This window comes from Xenopus laevis, chromosome 6L (assembly GCF_017654675.1).
Source record: "Xenopus laevis strain J_2021 chromosome 6L, Xenopus_laevis_v10.1, whole genome shotgun sequence".
Lineage (NCBI taxonomy): Eukaryota > Metazoa > Chordata > Amphibia > Anura > Pipidae > Xenopus > Xenopus laevis.
The window spans coordinates 138598444-138618955 of NC_054381.1; the positions used below are offsets into that span (position 1 = coordinate 138598444).

Genomic DNA, 20512 nt, shown 5'->3' on the forward strand with positions numbered 1-20512 from the left:
CTTAACCAGTCTAGTTGCACTTAGTCTCTGCACTCTCTCCAACTCATTTATATCCCTCTTAGGGCAGAGACACACGCTGCTATTTTGGGAGATTAGTTTTTCGGGTGATAATCTCCCCGAACTGCCAGCGGAATGGCACTCTGAATGATTCGTTTTCCCGAAGTCGCCCAAAGTTGCCTCACTTGGAAACTTTGGGCGACTTCGGAAAGCTGAAGCCATTAGTGCCATCCCGCGGCGATTTACATTGTACAAGTGATTTGTCGCTGGGCGACTAATCTACCGAAATAGCAGCGTGTGTCTTTGCCCTTAAGGACTGGAGCCCAAAACTGCACTGCATACTCCAGATGAGGCCTCACCAGGGACCTATAAAGAGGCATAATTATGTTTTCATCCCTTGAGTTAATGCCCTTTTTTATTAGGCAGAACTTTATTTGCTGTAGTAGCCACAGAAGGACCCTGCCTGGAATTAAATATATGAAAAGATAGCCGATACCTGTTTTTACTGCAAACCGGGTTATCCAAAATTTTATTCCATGGTGCTCTCAACACTTTACATTAATCAACTGCCTGGAATTACACAACTTGTTATCTACAAAAATCCCCAGATCCTTCCCAGGCTTCTGGCCGTGCACCGGGTCCTCCTTAAAGGAATTCTGCCATGGGAAAACATGTTTTTTTCCAAAATGAATCAATTAATAGTGCTGCTCCAGCAGAGTTCTGCACTGAAATCCATTTCTCAAAAGAGCAAACAGATTTTTTTTTATAATTAATTTTGCAATCTGACATGGGGCGAGACCTATTGCCAGTTTCCCATGAACCCCTAGTCATGTGTCTTTTGCTCTGATAAACTTCAGCCATCCTTTAGTGCTGCATTGCAAATTTGATTGGTATCACCCCCTCCCTTTCCCCCAGAAGCCTAACAACAGAACAATGGGAAGGTAACCAGATAGCAGCTAACTAACACAAGATAACAGCTGCTGGGTAGATCTAAGAAGAGCACTTAGTAGTAAAATCCAGGTCCCACTGTGACACATTCAGTTACATTGAGTAGGAGAAACAACAGCCTGCCAGAAAGCAGTTCCATCCTAAAGTGCTGGCTCTTTCTGAAAGCACATGACCAGACAAAATGACCTGAGATGCACCTACACACCAATATTACAACTAAAAAAAAACATACTTGCTGGTTCAGGAATGAAATTTTATACTCTAGAGTGAATTATTTGCAGTATAAACAATGTAATTAAGAAATAAAAACGACAGAATCCCTTTAACACAATAGTGGGGAGGTACATCGTTGTCACAAGTGGAGAACATGAGAACAGTTGTTTTTTACCTGGTACAAACACTTAGCATAAAGATTGGGAATGAATGTGATATTTATACTGAGAGTAATCCCAAACTGATCATAAACTGATACGCAGCTTGTTTCAGTGCTTCGAGCAATGGTCAGGCAAAGCGTGGGAATCACTACAGAACTTCTCTGAACAGCCTTTATGGCTAAATCAAGAATTCCGGCATAAAGCTCTCAAAAAAAAAAAAGAACCTTTCATGTTACATTTTGCTTAGAAAGCATTTACAAAAATGCACTGAATAGTGTAGAGCTCTGCCAGATTATTTGAAGCAAAAAATAAAATAAATCACCTAGGTTTGGCCTGTAATGTGTGTTTCTCAGTTCCAAAACATTTCCTGTATCTGTTATGTTGCCATGCGGAGTTTAATTCATATTCTCTTTCTTTTTTACAAGGTATACTTTCCACTTTCAAAGGTCATCATTTTATATAATCTTTTAGGCAGTGCTGGTGTTGCCAAACTGGTCAGGAAAAAAAAAAAGATCTTAAAGATGCCTTTTCTTCTTTGTGTTCACAGAGGCTGTTCTGTTTGGATATTGTGCGTGCCTGTGTCTGTCAGCCAATGCCTGGCTTTTGCACAAGGGCTATGGCATTCCATCAAATAGAGCATTTGCGCCAAACAGTTTCTCTAACAGCTTCATTGGAACCACTCTAGGCTAGCGCAAAGCTCTAAATACCCCAAATGTTTTAACAGTCCTCCCGCACTGGAATGTAATAGCAATCAGAAATATAACTTTTCAACAAGTACAGCGCTGTTCATTCATGAACTATTTTTACTCTAGTTAGAGGTACAATAAGATTATTGCAATTTATTTGGCCTTTCACCATTCTTACTTGTTGCATACAAGGAAAGTCAGAAAGATTGAGGTGCCAGTCCCCCTCCATTGGGAACCCAAGTAGTTAAACTGGTGCACCTCTTATTTAAAATCCTCACTGGTCCTGGTAGTTCACTGAGTGGTGGCGCTAGGTGTCCTGCTAGACCAATGGTTCTTTGCTGTGGTTCAACACTCCGCATGGGTATAGGATCCATTATCCGGAATCCCGTTATCCAGAAAGCTCTGAATTACAAAAGGCCATCTCCCATAGACTCCAAATATCCAAATAATCCACATTTTTAAAATTGCCTTCCTTTTTCTCTGTAATAATAAAACAGTACCTTGTACTTGATCCCAACTAAGATATAATTAATCCTTAAAGGAAGCTAAACCAGCCTATTGGGTTTATTTAATGTTTACAAGATTTTCTAGTAGTCTTACGGTACGAAGATCCAAATTATGGAAAGATACGTTATCCGGAAAACACAAGATCCCAAGCATTCTGGATAACAGGTCCAATACCTGTGCATTACTTCTAACAGTGTATACACAGTTCTGCTCCCTGCGTAGCTCACGAAACCACATATGCACCGAGTTCGGGCAGAGACACACGGTCAGATTCGTGGAGATTAGTCGCCTGGTGACAAACCTCCTCCTCTTGTTCGGCGACTAATCTCCCCGAACTGCCTTCCCCCCGGCTAGAATGTAAATCACCGGCGGGGTGGCACTTGGATCGTTCCGTTTTCCGAAGTTGCCTGAAGTTTTCTTGTGAGGCAACTTTGGACGACTTCGGAAAACAAAGCGCTCCGAGTGCCATTCCGCTGGCAATTTATATTCTACTGGCTGGATGGCAGTTCGGGATAGATTAGTTGCCCCCAAACAGAGGAGATTTGTCTCCGGGGGGCTAAACTCCCCGAATCTGACCTTGTATCTTTGCCCTTATAGCCCCTGAAACATCAGGCAAGTTTCCACCACACCTTTAAAGCAAACTACCTGGAACATTGAGGGGCACTGGGCAAAGTATACAATTTGGACCCTGAGATGCCTTATAAATAACACCCCATCTTTCTGGACTTTCCTTGTCCCTTAATAATAGTATAAAAAGTATAAGTTTTTAAGAAACAGACAGAACTAAATAAGATACAACTCTTTGTCAAGAAAGAAGAATTTAGAATTTGCTGGACTGATCTACTTTGATCCTCTTTGCACTTAGCAATTGAAGCCCTTAGTATTCCTGTAAATGCCTTCAAGCGAATCTGTTTTTGTATTTTACTACCAGAAACAACTTCGCCACCAGGCATCTAAAGAACATTAAAGATAAATACATTTTAAACCTACCAGTCGTTTTATGACCCGCTTGGACACGAAGGGAACCTTGAAGATCAGAGAAGGATGTTAGGACACAGGGACATTTTGTGTGTGGTATTGTCTCCAAATTAACCACTACTTGGCTTGTCTTGAAGGAGACCTTCTGAAGGCATGACACTGATTTCCAAGTGTCTTCTTGAAGGGAAGTCTTTTTCAAACTCTCCTTGTTTACAGAAGCACCTGATTCTTTTCTAGAGGTAGGTTTCAAGGCCTCTTCCTTAGTTACTGTTTGGCTGGAGATTTCATGGGACTCGGCTGAACTTCCATTGCAACTCGGCATGAAGATCTTCTTGGCAAAAAGGTTAACTTGATCAAATTTCACAAAGCTCAGGTTTGCTTTCAGAGGCCTTGAAATATCGATGTTGACTTCAGCTGTGGAGAAAAGGCAAACAGTAAATACAAGTAGTCTGCTCTGTATTTTATATGATGCACCAAATGTGAGAAGGACATCTACACCATTCAAACAGGAGTCAAAAGAGTAAACATGATTGAGAAGAAGCAACTCTTGCATAAGTTGAAATCTGACTATTTTAGGCCAAACTCCAGATCAGTCCTTCCATGTCGAGTCTTGTCAGTCCTCCACATGAAACCTCCCCCCACTTCCAGTAAGCACCACTCCTGCAATTTGGGATTCCTGCCTAAATCTAAACTATTGAAGGGTTTTCTCACATGGCTGTTGTGTATACATGGACTTAAACATTTTATATACAGGGTATATATGACGTAACACTACATAGACATACTATAGGGCCATTAAAAGGGTTGGTTCACCTACAGGTTAACTTTTAGTATGTTATAAAATGGCCAATTCTAGGCACCTTTTCAACTGGTCATCATTTTGTGGTCATTTGGACCATAGCAACCAAATTGAAATTGAAATTTGAAATTGAAATTGTAAACTGGAGAGCTGCTGAATAAAAAGCTAAATAACTCAAAAAACACAAATAATAATAAATGAAAACCAACTGCAAATTGTCTCAGAATATCACGTTCTACATCATACTAAAAATTTATGCAACTGTGAACAACCCATTTAATAGGCATTGAAATTCCCTATATAAATAGAAACTTTTTTTTTGTTGAAAAGCTGAAGTGAGAGGATATTGGCACGATCTGGCCACCCATGTGCTGAGCCGGAATCGAGGTGATACAATTGTAAGCCAATGATCAGATGATGCATTTGTTTAACTTTGTTACATAAATCACATCCCTTGTGCCTTATTACTGCAAATTAAAAAAAAAAAGTATACTCTCAACATCACACTAGTATTCTTTTAGCTGGGGGAGAAGGTGGGGTATTTTATCTACAAACTATTCAGAAAAATATCTGGGTTTTCTTCAGTTATGCTCCAAAGCAGTGATGCCTCTGGGTTGAAGACCTTCTAATATGCTGACTTGTGTAGCACTAGGTGTTGTACAAAGCTAAAACATAAGGCTTCAATGTTTATAGGTTTCTAATGATTTGGGCATAAGCAAAATGTCATGGCTGCTCTGTCAGCGGCACAAAGAAGAAACCAAAGGTGTGAGAGAATAAAGAGAAACTATCAATGGGCTGAACTGTTCTATAGTAACTGACCCTCATGTAATTAGAAAAATCTGCACTCAAGTCAGATCCCCTTCTCACATGTCAGGACTCATTAAATCATAAAAAACACATATTGACCAGCAACATGCCATGCTTAACATAACTCCCAAACTGGAATGAAATGGCCAGATTCCTGCATTTAAACATGAAGTCACGCCAAGCCACCTACAGCTTAATTTGTCAGCCAGATGGGGGACTGCTCATGAAGATTTTGTACCTGACTTATGTATTATCATCAGTTCTATTGCTGTACGGTGTCCACAGAACAGATGGAAAACAGTGGCTATGCTTGTCCACTGTCACGTTCATAGAAATCGGAAATTCACCTCTTTTTGTGGTGTTTTAGTTTGTTAGATGAAAAGGAAATCACTAAACGAGCTAGTATTGGCCCATATGCCCAATACAGGTATGGGACCTGTTATCCAGAATGCTCAGGACCTGGAGTTTTTCAGATAAGGGGTCTTTCCATAATTTGGATCTCCATACTATAAGGGGGTTATTTATCAAGCTACCAATATCCGAACATCGAATAATTCGGAGTTTTCGGAGGAAAAAAAACCTACGAATTTTTCAAGATTTATTAAAGTCCGATGGTCTCCGAAACCCAGGCATCTAAAAGCTCTCTAGGTCTTGTATAGCGATATCCGATGAGAAAGCTCCAAAGTTTGCCGACCCTATTTTTTTCGGGCTTTTTTCTTCATAAATAAGGTCCATTCGGGCAATCGGAGTTGCTCGGATTTCTAACTTAGAAATACGGAGATAAATTCGGACCTTGATAAATAACCCCCTAAGTCTACTAAAAAATTATTTAAACATTATATAAACCCGATAGGATTGTTTTGACTCCAATAAGGATTAATTATATCTTAGTTTGGATCAAGTACAAGCTACTGTTTTATTATTATAGAGAAAAGGGAAATCATTTTTTAAAAATGTCGATTATTTGATTATAATGGAGTCTATGGGAGACGGCCTTTCTATAATTCGGAGCTTTCTGTATAACGGGTTTACAGATAATGGATGCTGTACCTGTATTCATCTTATTTGAAATGTAATTACACAATTGCAATTACAAAGAACTCAATTTGCATAATGGAAAAGCTATTCTAAAGCAGACAATCAATGGGACGACTGGGCCACCCAAGTGCTGGAACAAGTTCGGCCAATTTAATTGGCCAATTATTATGTTTTTCTGCAGAGACCTATAGGGAGAGGATTTTCAGCCAGACCCCCCCTTTGGGCCAATAAGCAGCCAATTTGATCTGGAGGGGGCAATTTGGTAGCTTTCATGCCAGCTTCAACTTTCCAACATACATGCAATTGCAATTGAATTCTGATACAAAGTAGTGAAAAACAGTTCTCCTCCAGGCCTGTCAATCAGCTGGTATCTTTTTCAAGAGTCAGAACCAGCAGTGCCCAGAACAGATCGGGAGAGTCAGATCCTGTTTTAAAGGGGTGATTCACCTTTAAGTTAACTTTTAGTAAGTTAAAGAACAGCCAATTCTAAGTAAATGTTTTTGTTATAGTTTTTTTAATTATTTGCCTTTTCCTTCTGACTCTTTTCAACTTTCAAATGGGGGTCACTGACCCCCATCTAAAAAACAAATGCTCTGTAAAGCTACACATTTATAGTTATTGCTACTTTATATCATTTGTTTTTCTTTTCAGGTGCTCTCCTATTCATATGCCAATCTCTTATTCATATGTTGCTAGGATAATTTGGACCCTAGCTACAAGATTGCAAACTGGAGAGCTGCTGAATAAAAACGGAATAACTCAAAAACCACAAATAATAAAAAATGAAAACCAACTGCAAATTGTCTCAGAATATCACTCTCTACGTCATAATAAAAGTTAACTTAAAGGTGAACAACCCCTTTAAATAGTAATTATACATTTAAATAAAAGCTGTTTTGGAGCTCACATAGATCACGTAGTAACCTGCTAATAAGCCATGGTGTGTTACCCATTTGAAGAACAAATGGTTTCTTCCATCTCTCTCTGCGGCTGCTGCCCTCCCTGAAGCTGAGACCTGCAATAGGTTGGCCGCATCAGGAACAGGTGGCCCTGCTTTCAATTAAAGAGGGGGCTAACATGCCAGTGTGAGGCCTGGATTAGTTCACCTTCTCACAGGGAATTTGCCTCGGTTGGGAATGGATTTATTATGGCTTCACACATGGAACGAAGCTCATGTCAGCTGAGGGCAGTGACACATCATATGATTCAAATTAACCTGCTGTGGACTGCGAGGCTCGAGATTGTGTATTAAAATGACGACATTTTTAAAACAGCTTGATGGAAAGCAGGAACCCCTTAAGTGCAATGGTTCCAATTTGTTCCAACTAATCTATCACCTGCTGGATATATTATTATACAAGGGTTTCTGGTAGCTGTGAGCACTCCAGCCTCTCATACACAGCTAAGCACGCTAATGGCTGTAATTGGGCCTTTTTTAAAAGGCAAGCAAAATATTTTCATGGGAGAAGAAATTTGAAGGCGGCATTTATTTTTTGAGGTAATGAATGGAAAAGCAACAGCTCTGAGCCTTCTGCAGTCTGTAAAATATGTCCCTTCTCTAAACTGGCCCCATCCACTGACAAAGGGAATGTCATTCTCCGCTCCTAGGAGCACACACTCCAACATTTGTCTTGTAAGCTTTAAAGAACTCGGCCAGCAAAACTGTATTCATATTCACACTCTGAATTCTCTATTTTTTTATTACTTTCCCCTTTTGTTTAAAGTACAAACATCATATGCTAATGTGCTTAAAAAAATTAACTGTTTATATTTTAAATGAATAAAGCAAAGTTCCAAGTGCAGAATAAAAAAAGAAAGGGGATCTTTATCCAAAAAATGAATTGCTGTAAACTTACTCTGAGTGCTCCTCAGAATGAAATTTATACTCTGGCTTTGGAAGCTAACTAATGAGCAAAAGCCTGTTATTAGTCTAAAACTGCTTATATTTCAGAAATAACTAAAAATAGAAAACAAGTGTAACTTGCAAGAATTGCTTGGAGGAGCATTACATGGTAGCTGTAGTGATAGAACTATATATAGATAAATAGATAGATAGATAGATAGATAGATGATAGATAGAACGAGATAGATAGATGATAGATAGATAGATAGATAGATAGATAGATAGATAGATAGATAGATAGATAGATAGATAGATAGATAGATAGATTGTCGATAGATAGATAGATGAAAGATAGATGATAGATAGATATTAGATGATAGATAGAACGATAGATAGATAGATAGATAGATAGATAGATAGATAGATAGATAGACAGACAGATAGAAGGATAGATGATAGTGTAACTTGCAAGAATTGCTTGGAGGAGCATTACATGGTAGCTGTAGTGATAGAACTATAGATAGATAAATAGATAGATAGATAGATAGATAGATAGATAGATAGAACGAGATAGATGATAATTGATAGATAGATGAAAGATAGATGATAGATAGATAGATATTAGATGATAGATAGAACGATAGATAGATAGATAGATAGATAGATAGATAGATAGATAGATAGATAGATAGATGATAGATGAATGATAGATAGATAGATAGATAGATAGATAGATAGATAGAACGATAGATGGATAGATAATAGATAGAACGATAGATAGATGGATAGAAAGAGATAGATGACAGATAGAACAATAGATAGATAGAAGGATAGATGATAGATAGATAGATAGATAGATAGATAGATAGATGATAGATGAATGATAGATAGATAGATAGAACGATAGATGGATAGATAATAGATAGAACGATAGATAGATGGATAGAAAGAGATAGATGACAGATAGAACAATAGATAGATAGAAGGATAGATGATAGATAGATAGATAGATAGATGATAGATTAATAGAACGATAGATAGACGGATAGATATCCCAGCTGCAAAGCCAGGTATTATCCAGGTTATCGCCACAACTATACTAATGTTTCAAAAAGGGGAAGCATGAGCACAAAAAGTCTAAGAACGGCTACATACAGATTTAGGCAACACCTCCAACTTCAAAAGTTACACCCAGACAGCTAAACCATGAAACTGGTGAAACATGGTTTCTTGCTTAAAGGGGTTGTTCACCTTTAAATTAATTTTTAGTATAATGTAGAGTGTGATATTCTAACCACAATTTACAATTGGCTTTCATTTTTTATTTTTTGTGGATGAGCTTTTTATTCAGCAGCTCTCCAGTTTGCAATATCAACAGTCTAGTTGCTAGGGTCCAAATTACCCTAGTACTCATGTATTTATTTAAAAGAGACTGGAATATGAATTCACAGAGGGACTGAATTGAAAGATGAGTAATACAAAATGACAATAATGACAATAAAATTACATTTGTAGCCTTACAGAGCATTGTTTTTAGATGGGGTCAGTGACACCCATTTAAAAGCTGTAAAGAAGAGTTGCTTAGACAGAGCCATTCTATAAGATATTTAGAGGTCCATTTAACAAAGGTCGAATTTCGAATTCGAATATACTCACAATTCGACTGGGAGGTTATTTATAAAAAAATTAAAGAAATTTGATCAGATGGTTCCAACCCAAAAATTCTAATCAGATAGTTAAATGTGATTTGCGATGTAGTTACTTATTGATCCAAGTAAATGACCCGGTGGATAAGAACTTTACTAGTGCCACCATGAGCTACAAATGAGGTTGCAAACACTGAGCAGATATGCTGAATGTGCTATAAAGTTAGATTATGGTGCCTGGGCCATTCCATAATATGATTCAGGAAAGCTGGGATATAATAAGCATAAGTTATGGGGGCAGTCTAACCTTTGACTCAAGAGAAGAGACCTTTCCCTCAGAGCCAGGAGATGGCAGGACATGGAGGGGAACATCTGGCCCCTGCCTGATTATTTAAGGGGGGGGAAAAAAAAGACATAAAACACGATACAATTTAAAGTCTATTTTAAAGTTATGGAAAACCTCCTCTTTATTTTTCTTACATTTTACAACAGACTCTTTCATATAAAAGGAATTTATTTTTCGGTATTAGTTTTCCTTTTAAGGGAAAAACAGACACTTACATAATGGGCACGTTTGCCGAGAGCCTTTGAACTGACAGTCTGGGCAAATGCAGAATACGATACTAAATTAGTCTCCTAAGTACATTCTTCATTATAGTTTTATAGTCATTTACGGAATTTTTTTTATTTCTGGTGACTGAGCGCTTTTGTTCATAATTTGGATCAGAAGGGTGTGGGAGAATTTGCTTCTAAAAGCACCTCCATGCCAATTAAGAAAGCTCTGTGTTTTTCAGCCGAGACCTGTGTAATGTTAATGGATGGATTTCTGTTCCCTGATGCTGCCCGGCTCACAGCTGCAGAACATGTACAGCGTGAAACATGGGAACGTAAAAGCATTCCTTTACAACGTTACCCCAAAAATATTCTGCTTTAGGCTAGGGCTGGGTTTACATGTTCTGTATAGGGGCATGTTTAGAAACAGGGAAAAGAATCTTCCAAACATCTACTGACTGCTATATTATTAGGGAATTTGGGGGACTTTTTTTTTTTTAAAATACAGGTATGGGACTTGTTATCCGCAATGCTCTGGACCTGGGATTTTCCGGATAATTTATTATTCATACCCCTAGTTTTAATAATTTAAACATTAAATAAACCCAATAGGCTGGATTTGTCTGCTATAATGCTTACTTATGTCTCAGTCTTTCAGTACAAGCTCCTGTTTTATTGTTACAGGAAATCAGTTGGATCAAATGGAGTCTATGGGAGACGGCCTTTCCGTAATTCTTTCTGGAAAATGGGTTTTCAGATAATGGATCTCATACCGGTATACCCCCCCATGTTAGTGATGTGTGGCTCCTGCACAAAATCACTGCCGGCTTCTGGCCCCTAAATTTATAAACTCGCGCCGTCCCACCCCTTTCATGACATCACTGCGGGGCAGAAGCGGATCTATAAATGGGGGGTAATGTCGGGCAATGCCTAGGGGCGGGTTGGTAGGGGAGGGTCAGGTGAGGGAATTTTGAGAATTTCTCGACCCACACGCCACTACCCCAGGTATTTAAATGTTGAATGCAAGGATTATAAGAACTACATTTTGTTTTTTAATGTGCACTTATTTCTAGATTGTTACTCATCTCTTTATTAAATGATTAAATTTTAAATTGCAAGGGTTAACAATCTAAATCTGTTTTCCCTAGTGATACCACCAGACTAGGGTTGTTTAGATATTGGCTGACCCTGGTTGGAAAAGCCAGCATTATTTGACTGACCTCACTGTATGCACCCCCCATATAGACATTCTGGCTAAAATATAATAGGGAGCCTGAATTGAGAAAACATCTGCATTAGTGGCCAGCTTTAGGCTAGTTACAACCAAAAACGAAGGGTAGGACTAAGCAATAAAATAGCACATCAGTAAAAAACAAAGAGAATTTTAAATGCAAATAAAAAAAGTTTTTTGGTTTAAGAGTTGGACCAAGAAGTTAGAAGGGTCTCTGAGCCTGGGGGCCCATGAAAGAGTGCCATGGTGTTCTCTGCCTTGAGTCAGGTATAACTGGGAAAGATTTTATTCAAACTATCAGCTTATAAATAAATATAGCAGGACAGCACTTAGTTATAGGTTGTTATACGACAGGACTAATTCACTAGTATCCATGCTCTACCTTTAGTGCTGAACTGATGTGTCAGAAACAAAAGGGCTGTATGTTCCCCAGTTCAGTCACAGTTTGGTGCATTTTCATGCCACAAAATGATATGGCCACTTTTCCACACAGCCTTTTCCATGTGCGCAATTCAGAGCTTACGGCGGAAGTGTGCAAAGGCGCCGCTGTTACGATACAAGATCATGTAAATAATTGTGTGGGAGAAACTGAGGGCTGCAAACACATAAGGGATCCATAAACCCAGGGCTCAGATCCAAAATCTTGATTTTTTTTTTTTTTTTTTTTGCTAAGTTTAACTTAAGGTTCAGCTCTGTAACCCAAATGCTTGTTTTCAGGAGATCGCTACAAAGCAAATAGGTTTTGCACTCAGAAGCTGGATTGATGCGATCAAGTAATATTTTAATTATTTGGCCTTGTGGCTGCAATACAGGGAAAAGGATTTTACCAAGCTCTGTGCCTGAAGCTGTATAGGGAATCCCTCACCCATAAAGTCTGCAGCTGAAGGTTTAATGCCTGGGACACAGAGCTATCAGATGATGACTGATGTATCTAATATTACCCCTCTAATGGGAGCATTAGACTTCCTACATTGCTACATTGTCATTTTCCCCTAACATGTGGTTGGCTAGAATTAATCTATAATCATGCCTAGGGTGGCCACCCTATTTTGCAAAAAAAAACGGCCTTCCTATATATTTAGATTTTTTCCCTATTAATAACATTGGGATCATGCATCATTTTTACCGGTCAGGCCAGTAAAATACCAGACAGGTGGCAACCCTAATCATACATACAATCGAATGCTGTGTGGCCTGAAAATGCAGTGGGACTCATATTGTCAGATCCAACATTCTAAGTACATATCTGCACCTATTTTTTATTATGTTGTTAAAACAACCATTCTAGCTGAAAGACATGAAGACCTGGAGCACCAGTGCTTGGAAAGTACAAGTGGGGTCAGCAATTGGGAAAAAAAGCGGCGGCAGGGATATCAATGACCCCTAGGTGGCACTGTTGCTTTAAATAAAATTTATCCCAGTCCACATCAACTTCATACAGAAAATGTTGTGCCCCCTTCAAATATATATATATGTCATATACTTATGATATATCTTTGGCAACATAGTTGAACGATGTGATAAGGAAGTATGTTGTGATAGCAAATGTAACATAATTAAACAGAGTTGCAAAGTATCGTCTTTTTAACAAAAGAAGAGATACACTTGTTAGATAGAAGAAATGAATAACAGATGTAATTAAAGTAAGTTAAATGCATTTTTTAGACAGTGTGTTTTTAATGTGAAAGATGTAAATGGCTGTTGCGTTTCTATGATGATGACAATACGTCAGTTCCAATTTGTATATTTTTCCCGCCAATTCCCTTTAATTTAAGGCATTCTTACAACTAATTAGACACTTTGAGAAAGGCTGAAACGTTAGTCTCGCATTTAAACAATAAAACTTCTTATAATTCTTTAAGACCTGTGAGTGCGGATCTCTTTTAGTGGATTTATATATATATATACATTTTTTGTTAAGGAAACGATATGCAAACAATGGCCATTGTTTTCTCCTAGCCACTGCTATTTGCAGGGGGGGGTTTAAGTCATATTTAAAAAAAGAAATTGCTTCCACTCTTTAAAAACAATTGGCAGCAGCTTTAACCACAGTCTCCCAACTTAAATCCTACATAGAATGTCACATTGCTGCAAAGTGTGGGGGGAGAAAACAAGGAATGTAACCTGCTCAAAACTCCATTCAGGTATTTTGTCATTTAAGGGCAGGATAAAGCCTGGCTGATTTTGTGTACACTCAGGTTTCCCAAAGCAAATGCAATGTATTATTACCCCCCAGTTGCGTTTGCAAGGGCTAGAAATATCCTGGTTATTATCGATCCAAGATTTCCTACTATCATTCTCAGCAACAGCTGCATCTACGTGTATGCTGGCAATGGACTCCGTCGGGAAAGATCCTGTTCAACCAAAACTCACAGAATCTGCCACGTCTACTGTACTCCAATCTGTAGAAGCCATCAGTCCTTGATACCGGCTTTAACCCCCAAATAACCACCCTGGGATTTGTCTCTTTTTTTGAGACATATGACCTTTAGAGAGAATTCTCATTGTTCATTAATAAATCTCAGTGCTGGGTCAGTATTAACAACTGCAATTGTCCAGAAGCAAATCATTTGAATGACTTGGGCTGCTGTAACTATGAACACTTCCCTGCAACTGGCATGGCACACAATTATGGGGATGCCTGGGGCTGTTCATAATAATAAAGGATTTGAAACCTTTCCCATAAAGTCACGTTAACTCAATACAATGTGACTGCACTGAAATGTCATGTTCTTGAATTCTCGTGTTTATAAAATAAATGGTATATAATAATGTGCAATGCTATGTCTAACACTCACCTTTCCTTTATCTTCTATTTCCCCAGCACATTACACTTCAGACTTAACATGCATGAAATGTTTCAGGTGCTGCAAAATATTTGCTGCTTAAATACAGGTATGGCACTTATTTCGGTTAAGGGGTTTTCCATAATTTAGAGCACCATTCCTTAACACTGATAAAAACGATTAAGTATAGAGAATACAAAAATAGATTTGTCTGCCACCAACATGGATTTGTGCACCTTCATTTCCATTTAGCGCAAAAAAAACTGTTTTATTATTATGGAGGAAAAAGGATCAGTCAACATTTTTGCTGAAAGAGTAAAATAGGACTTTCTGTATGACGGAGCTTTCTGGATAACAAATTTCCAGATCCCATAGCTGTACCCTGATAAAAAAAAATAATGGCTCATATTAAAATGAATTCTGATTTGAGAATTAATAACTCCAAAAGAAAGGAATGTGACACATTTTCATGTGCTGAAAGGCAACAGTTTCCCTAATGCCGAACTGAAATAAAAAAGGAATAAAAAGCGGCTTCTCTCATGAGATCGGAGTTTACTTTTATGCCAACGGTCTCTCCTTTATTTTTATAGAAAAGAATACTTTGTTACCATTTCCTAAAACACGGAAGTAAATAAAACAAAGAACATTAAACGCCTACTAAAGTCTAAATGTATTCCTGATATTCTCATATTTGCCAGTCTTTCTATGAAATTCCTGGTTGATCAAATTTAACCTCAGTGCTTAGAGGGTCTTGTTATACACACGGTTCTGTATTTATCGGAGGTTGGGATAGTAGGTTTCCTTTGTCACAGGGCTTTGCTAGGTTTTAGCAGAATAAAATCTATTTATTTATCATGCTCTGAAATCTCTTACTGCAATGGGGCAAGAATAGAAACATATAGACTTACTGAAATTAAACATAACTAGCATTTCCTTTTGCTTTATAGCATTGTGCTAACTTTGTGCTGCAGATATGGCTTCTATTGCAAGTATGGGATCTCTGATGCGGGAATCCAATATCCAGAAAGCACTGAATTACGGGAAGGTCATCTGCCATAGAAGTTATTTTAATCATATAAAAACAATATTTATTTAAAATAACATTTTCAAAAATATTTTAAATATTGTTCTCTGTAATAATAAAACAGTACCTTGTACTTGACGGTAACTAAGCCTCATGAATCCATATTGAAGGTAAAACAATCCTATTGGGTTTATTTAATGTTTAATTTTTTTTTTTAGCAGTCTTAAGGTTTGAAGATCCAAATTACAGAAGGACCCTTTAACTGGAAAAGTCCAGGTCCTAAGTAGGGATGCATCGATCCCCTATTTTAGGATTCGGCCGAATCCCGAATTCTTTGTGAAGGATTCGGCTGAATCCCAAACTGAATCCGAACCATAATTTGCATATGTAAATTAGAGAAACTAAGGGGGATAGAAAATCGTATGCGCAGCGCATGGCTAGAAACATTTTGACTTCCTTGTTAGAGTAATGAAAAGTCATGTGGGTTTTTTTGGATTCGGATTGGCCAGGCAGTTCATTCGGCCAAATCCTGCTGAAAAAGGCAGAATCGTGGCTGAATCCTGAAATGAATCCTGGATTCAGGGAAACCCTAGTCCCCAGCATACTGGATAATAGATCCCATACCTTTATCTGGAAATCCATCATCCATAAAGCTCTAAAATGTATATAATAATGTCCTATTTAAGCACACAATTCTTCATTTTGCACTGATTTGATTTTGTTTATTAAAAACAGTACCTTGTACTTTATGGGAACTGAGCTGCATAAATAAAAAAAAATCTTTTTTAAAGTTTAAATATATTTCAGGAGCCTGGTATTCCCAACTACAAAACACCAGGTCCCAATTCTACTGCATAACTGATCTCATATCTGTATTAAAAATCATTTGATTAAGGGGTTTTTCTATTAACTAATGAATCAGCCTTCCCATGGGTAATATGCGGTTTTAGAGCTGTGGGCTGGCAAACAACAAGTTAAAGGGGAACCCCACCCAAAAACGTTTTCGCATAGTGAAAGAAAATGTAATTCTAAGCAACTTTCCAATAATCATTAATTACACATTTGCATTGGTTTCAATTCAGTCACTGAATTCAGTTAATTCAGTAGCAAAATGTGTCTGAAAGCCTGGCCATTTCTATTCTCTGCACTCCTGTAACAATGTAGCAGAAGCCAACCGATTAACAGACTTGGAGGAGAACAGATTTTTGTTCCATTGCTCCATGAGTAAGACCCAAAGAATACAAAGCGATTAACGATGATGTCTTTCAATAGCAAATGTATTTACAAATAAACCTAAAACCAATAAAAATGTGTGACTGAATGTATATTGGAAACTTGCTTAGAATTACATTTTCTTTCACTATGCAAAAACAATTTTGGGGTGGATATGCCCTGTAAGCACTGGTGGGGGTTGATGCTTTACAAATAGCCTACAATGTTATTTTTTATGTTAAATAAATGTTGAAAGGTTAAAAAGTTAGTTATTTTGAATCCAAAAAAACCCAATATATATGAATCATTTTTGCTGGAAACCCAATATACAGAAAGCTCTAAATTACAGGAAGGCCAAACCCCATACAGACCATTGTAATCAAATAGTATACCGAATAGTATACCGAATACACTATTTTGGATTCGGCCAAACCCCCGAATCCTTCATGAAAGATTCAGCCTAATACCGAACCGAATCCTAATTTGCATATAGGAAGGGGAAAACATTTTTTGCTTCCTTGTTTTGTGGCAAAAAGTCACAAGATTTCTCTCCCACCCCAATTTGCATATGCAAATTAGGATTCGGCCGAATCCTGATGAAAAAGGCTGAATCCTGGCCAAATCCTGATCCGAATCCTGGATTCGGTGCATCGTGTGTGTGCGTGTATTTTTTTATGATTTCCTTTTCTCTGTAATAATAAAACAGCACTTTGTACTTAATGGTTACTAAGCTGTATGAATCCATATTGGCAGCAAACACAATCCCATTGGGTTTATTTAAAAGGTGGTTCACCTATAAGTTAACTTTTAATATGTTATAACATGGATAAGTCAAAGCACCTTTTCTTCATTTTTTTTGTTTTTATGGTTTTAATTATTTGCCCTCTTCTTCTTACTCTTTCCAGCTTTCAAAGGGGGGGTCACTGACCCCATTTAAAAAAAACAAAAGCTCTGTAAGGCTACACATTTATTGTTATTGCTACTTTTTATCACTCATCTTTCTATTCAGGCCTCTCCTATTCATATTCCAGTCTCTTGTTCAAATCATTGCATGGTTGCTAGGGTCGTTTGGACCCTAACAACCAGATTGCTGTAATTGCAAACTGGAGAGCTGCTGAATAAAAAACTAAAAAAACACATATAATAAAAAATGAAAACCAATTGCAAATTGTCTCAGAATATCACTCTTTACATCATACTAAAATATAATCTAAAAGCAACCACTTTAATGATTTTTAGCAGATCTAAGATATGGAGATCCAAATTATGGAAAGATCTTTTATCCGGAAACCCCCAGGTCCTAAGCACTTTAGAAAATATCCTATATCGAAAAGTGGGACATGTTGCACATAAATCCCATAGACCTTTAGAGGCCAATCCATGTTTTATGTGCCCAGTGAGCTCATACCTGGTCCATTAAGAAAATCTCTAATTTGCAAGGTTACGAATGGTGGAGGGATTCCAGTTTTGCAGTTCCGTTCTCCTGCTACTGTCTGTAGCCAGATTGTGGTGTAATCAAGAACTTCTGGCAGTGTCTTCCCAGCATCTGCAATGACAAAAAAAAGCATAAGAATGTAATGTATCACACATTAATATCTGGAAATAGAGGTAGGAATAAATCATAAATTAGACATCGTTAGCTGCTGGCGTCCATCAAATACATTATTGTACGAAGGATCCCTAAGGTGAAAGAAAATACACAACTTCACACTTCTTGTTAGTTAAGAATACAATGTTAATGCGGCTTTCTGACAATGCTTTTTATTGCATTTGGTACTGAATGGATTTTATTTACTGCTGGAAAGATCTGGCCTTTTCTGTTCGTCAGATCCTTAAAATGTAGAAGAGAAAAGATTTGAGGCTCAGCAACTATCAGGGCCGCCATTAGAAATCACGGGGCCCCGTACAACAAAATTTTTGGGGCCCCCTGGGCCCCGCCCACACTGACGACCAAGCTCCGCCCCATATCCCGCCCACATCGCAGTTAAAAGACCACACAGACATCAGCGCTAAAAAAGTAACCCCCCCCCACACAAGTTGTAAAAAGCTATTGATGGTCAGGGCCCCCTTATAAAAAAATTGGGGCCCCAAAAAAAAAAAAATTAAAATTTTTTTTTTTTTAAAAACATTGGTGGCAGGGGCCCCCTGTTAAAAAAAACTTGGGGCCCCAACAAAAAAAATGTAAAAAAAACTAAAAAATAAACAAACATTGGTGGCAGGGGCCCCCTTCTAAGTTAAAAACAAATTGGGGCCCCAAAAAAAAATTTGAAAAAAAATTAATTTTTTTTTGAAAAAAAAAAAAAAACATTGGCGGCAGGGGCCCCCTTATAAGTTAAAAACAAATTGGGGCCCCAAAAAAAAAATTTGGAGAAAAAAAAATTTTTTTGAAAAAAAAAAAAAATGGTGGCAGGGGCCCCCTTACAAGTTAAAAACAAATTGGGGCCCCAAAAAAAATTTAAAAAAAAAATAATTTTTTTTGAAAAAAAAAAAAACTGGTGGCAGGGGCCCCCTTACAAGTTAAAAAAATTTGGGGCCACCAAAAAGAAAATTTATTTTTTTTAAAAAAAAAAAAACCCAAAAAAAAACAATGGTGGCAAGGGGCCCCTTACGAGTTAAAAAAAAAATTGGGGCCCCAAAAACAAAAGTTTTAAAAAAAAGATTGGTGGCAGGGGCCTATAGAATATTAAAATAATACATTGGTGGCCAGGGGATTAAAAAAAAAAAACCACAAACTGGTGTTCAGTAGAATTGAACTCATGGCCTCCTTTCGTGACTTCGGGTCTTTTCACCGCTTCAGGACTTCGGCTGTTTTCGTGACTTCGGGTCTTTGCGCTGCTTCAGGACTTCGGCTTCGGCTGTTTTCGTGACTTCGGGTCTTTTCGGCGCTTCGTGACTTCGGGACTTCGGCTTTTTCCGTGACTTCGGGTCTTTTCGTCGCATCGGCTTCGGCTTTTCGGCACTTCCGCATTCGGCACTGAAGAGGCAAGACGTACGGCTCGGGCGCTCGTAAGGGGGGCCCGGATCTTCAAAAAAATGCAGCGCTGCCGGGCCCCCCTTCATGCCCGGGCCCGGTACGCTTGTCCCCCCTGTCCCCCCCTGATGGCGGCCCTGGCAACTATACTGAGCGGTACCAGGGGCAAAGCTACATTATAACAAAATGTTTGTGTGTAATGTACTTGATTTTATCCATATGTAATAAAAGCCACTAGGTTTGCCCAGTGCAGTAACCCAAACATATTTGCTTGACCATTAAATGCTACATGCTGATTGGCTGCTACAGGTGATTAGTCCTGTAGCAAACTTTGCACCTTTTATTGCATTTATTGGTGCTACAGACAGCTTCCATTTTTCTGCTTTGGGGGGTGGATTTATAAGCCCATTAGAACAAAAAAAAAATTAAAGCCAGTTTATTGTTCAAATAAAAGAAAAGGCAGAACATCATTTCAATACAAATCATGTTGAATTTATTTACTATATGAACTTTTATGGTTATGATTTAATTTTGATCTTTCTGTGCAGGGTTAGTATAACGAGGGATACTGAACTCTGTATAATGTGTCCTTTATATTCTGTCCATACCTCTGGTTTACAGATAAGGAGGCTTTAATAAATGGTTCAACTCCTTCCTTAACTGCCCTGAACTTAGATTTAAGTTTATGACACTATAGGGTTTATGTATTATCAGGTGCAAAGTTTGCTATACGTCTTATCACCTATAGCAACCAATCAGCGGGTAGCCTTTCCGGGCCACCTGTTTAAAACCAAACATCCTATTGGTTGCTATGGGTTACTGCTCCAGGGCAAAGTTTGTGGCTATGATTACATATGGGGGTCCTGGCCTTATTTATCAAAATTCGGATTTCTGTAGTTTTAGAAGTTTTCTTCAACCTCGACTAAAGTTTTAAGTTAACCTTTAAGTTAACTTTTAGTATGCTATAGAATGACCAATTCTAAGCAACTTTTCAACTGGCCCTCATTTTTATTTTTTTTTAACTATTTGCCTTCTTCTTCTGACGCTTTCCAACTTTCAAATGGGGGTCGCTGAACCCATTTAAAACAAGTTTTTGTAAGGCTACAAATTTAC

The 20512-nt window shown here is 38.0% G+C and overlaps 1 protein-coding gene across 2 annotated transcripts in view; it reads right to left on the bottom strand.

Moving 5' to 3' along the window:
• vps13b.L (vacuolar protein sorting 13 homolog B L homeolog) overlaps positions 1–20512 on the bottom strand; it is a 591067-nt gene that overhangs the window by 119640 nt on the left and 450915 nt on the right. For both annotated transcript variants that reach the window (XM_018268144.1, XM_018268145.1), the window contains exons 35-36: positions 17837–17974; positions 3503–3904 (exon numbers count right to left, since the gene is read on the bottom strand). In XM_018268144.1, coding sequence (XP_018123633.1) covers positions 3503–3904; positions 17837–17974 — 540 coding nt within the window. The remainder of the gene's footprint in view (positions 1–3502; positions 3905–17836; positions 17975–20512) is intronic.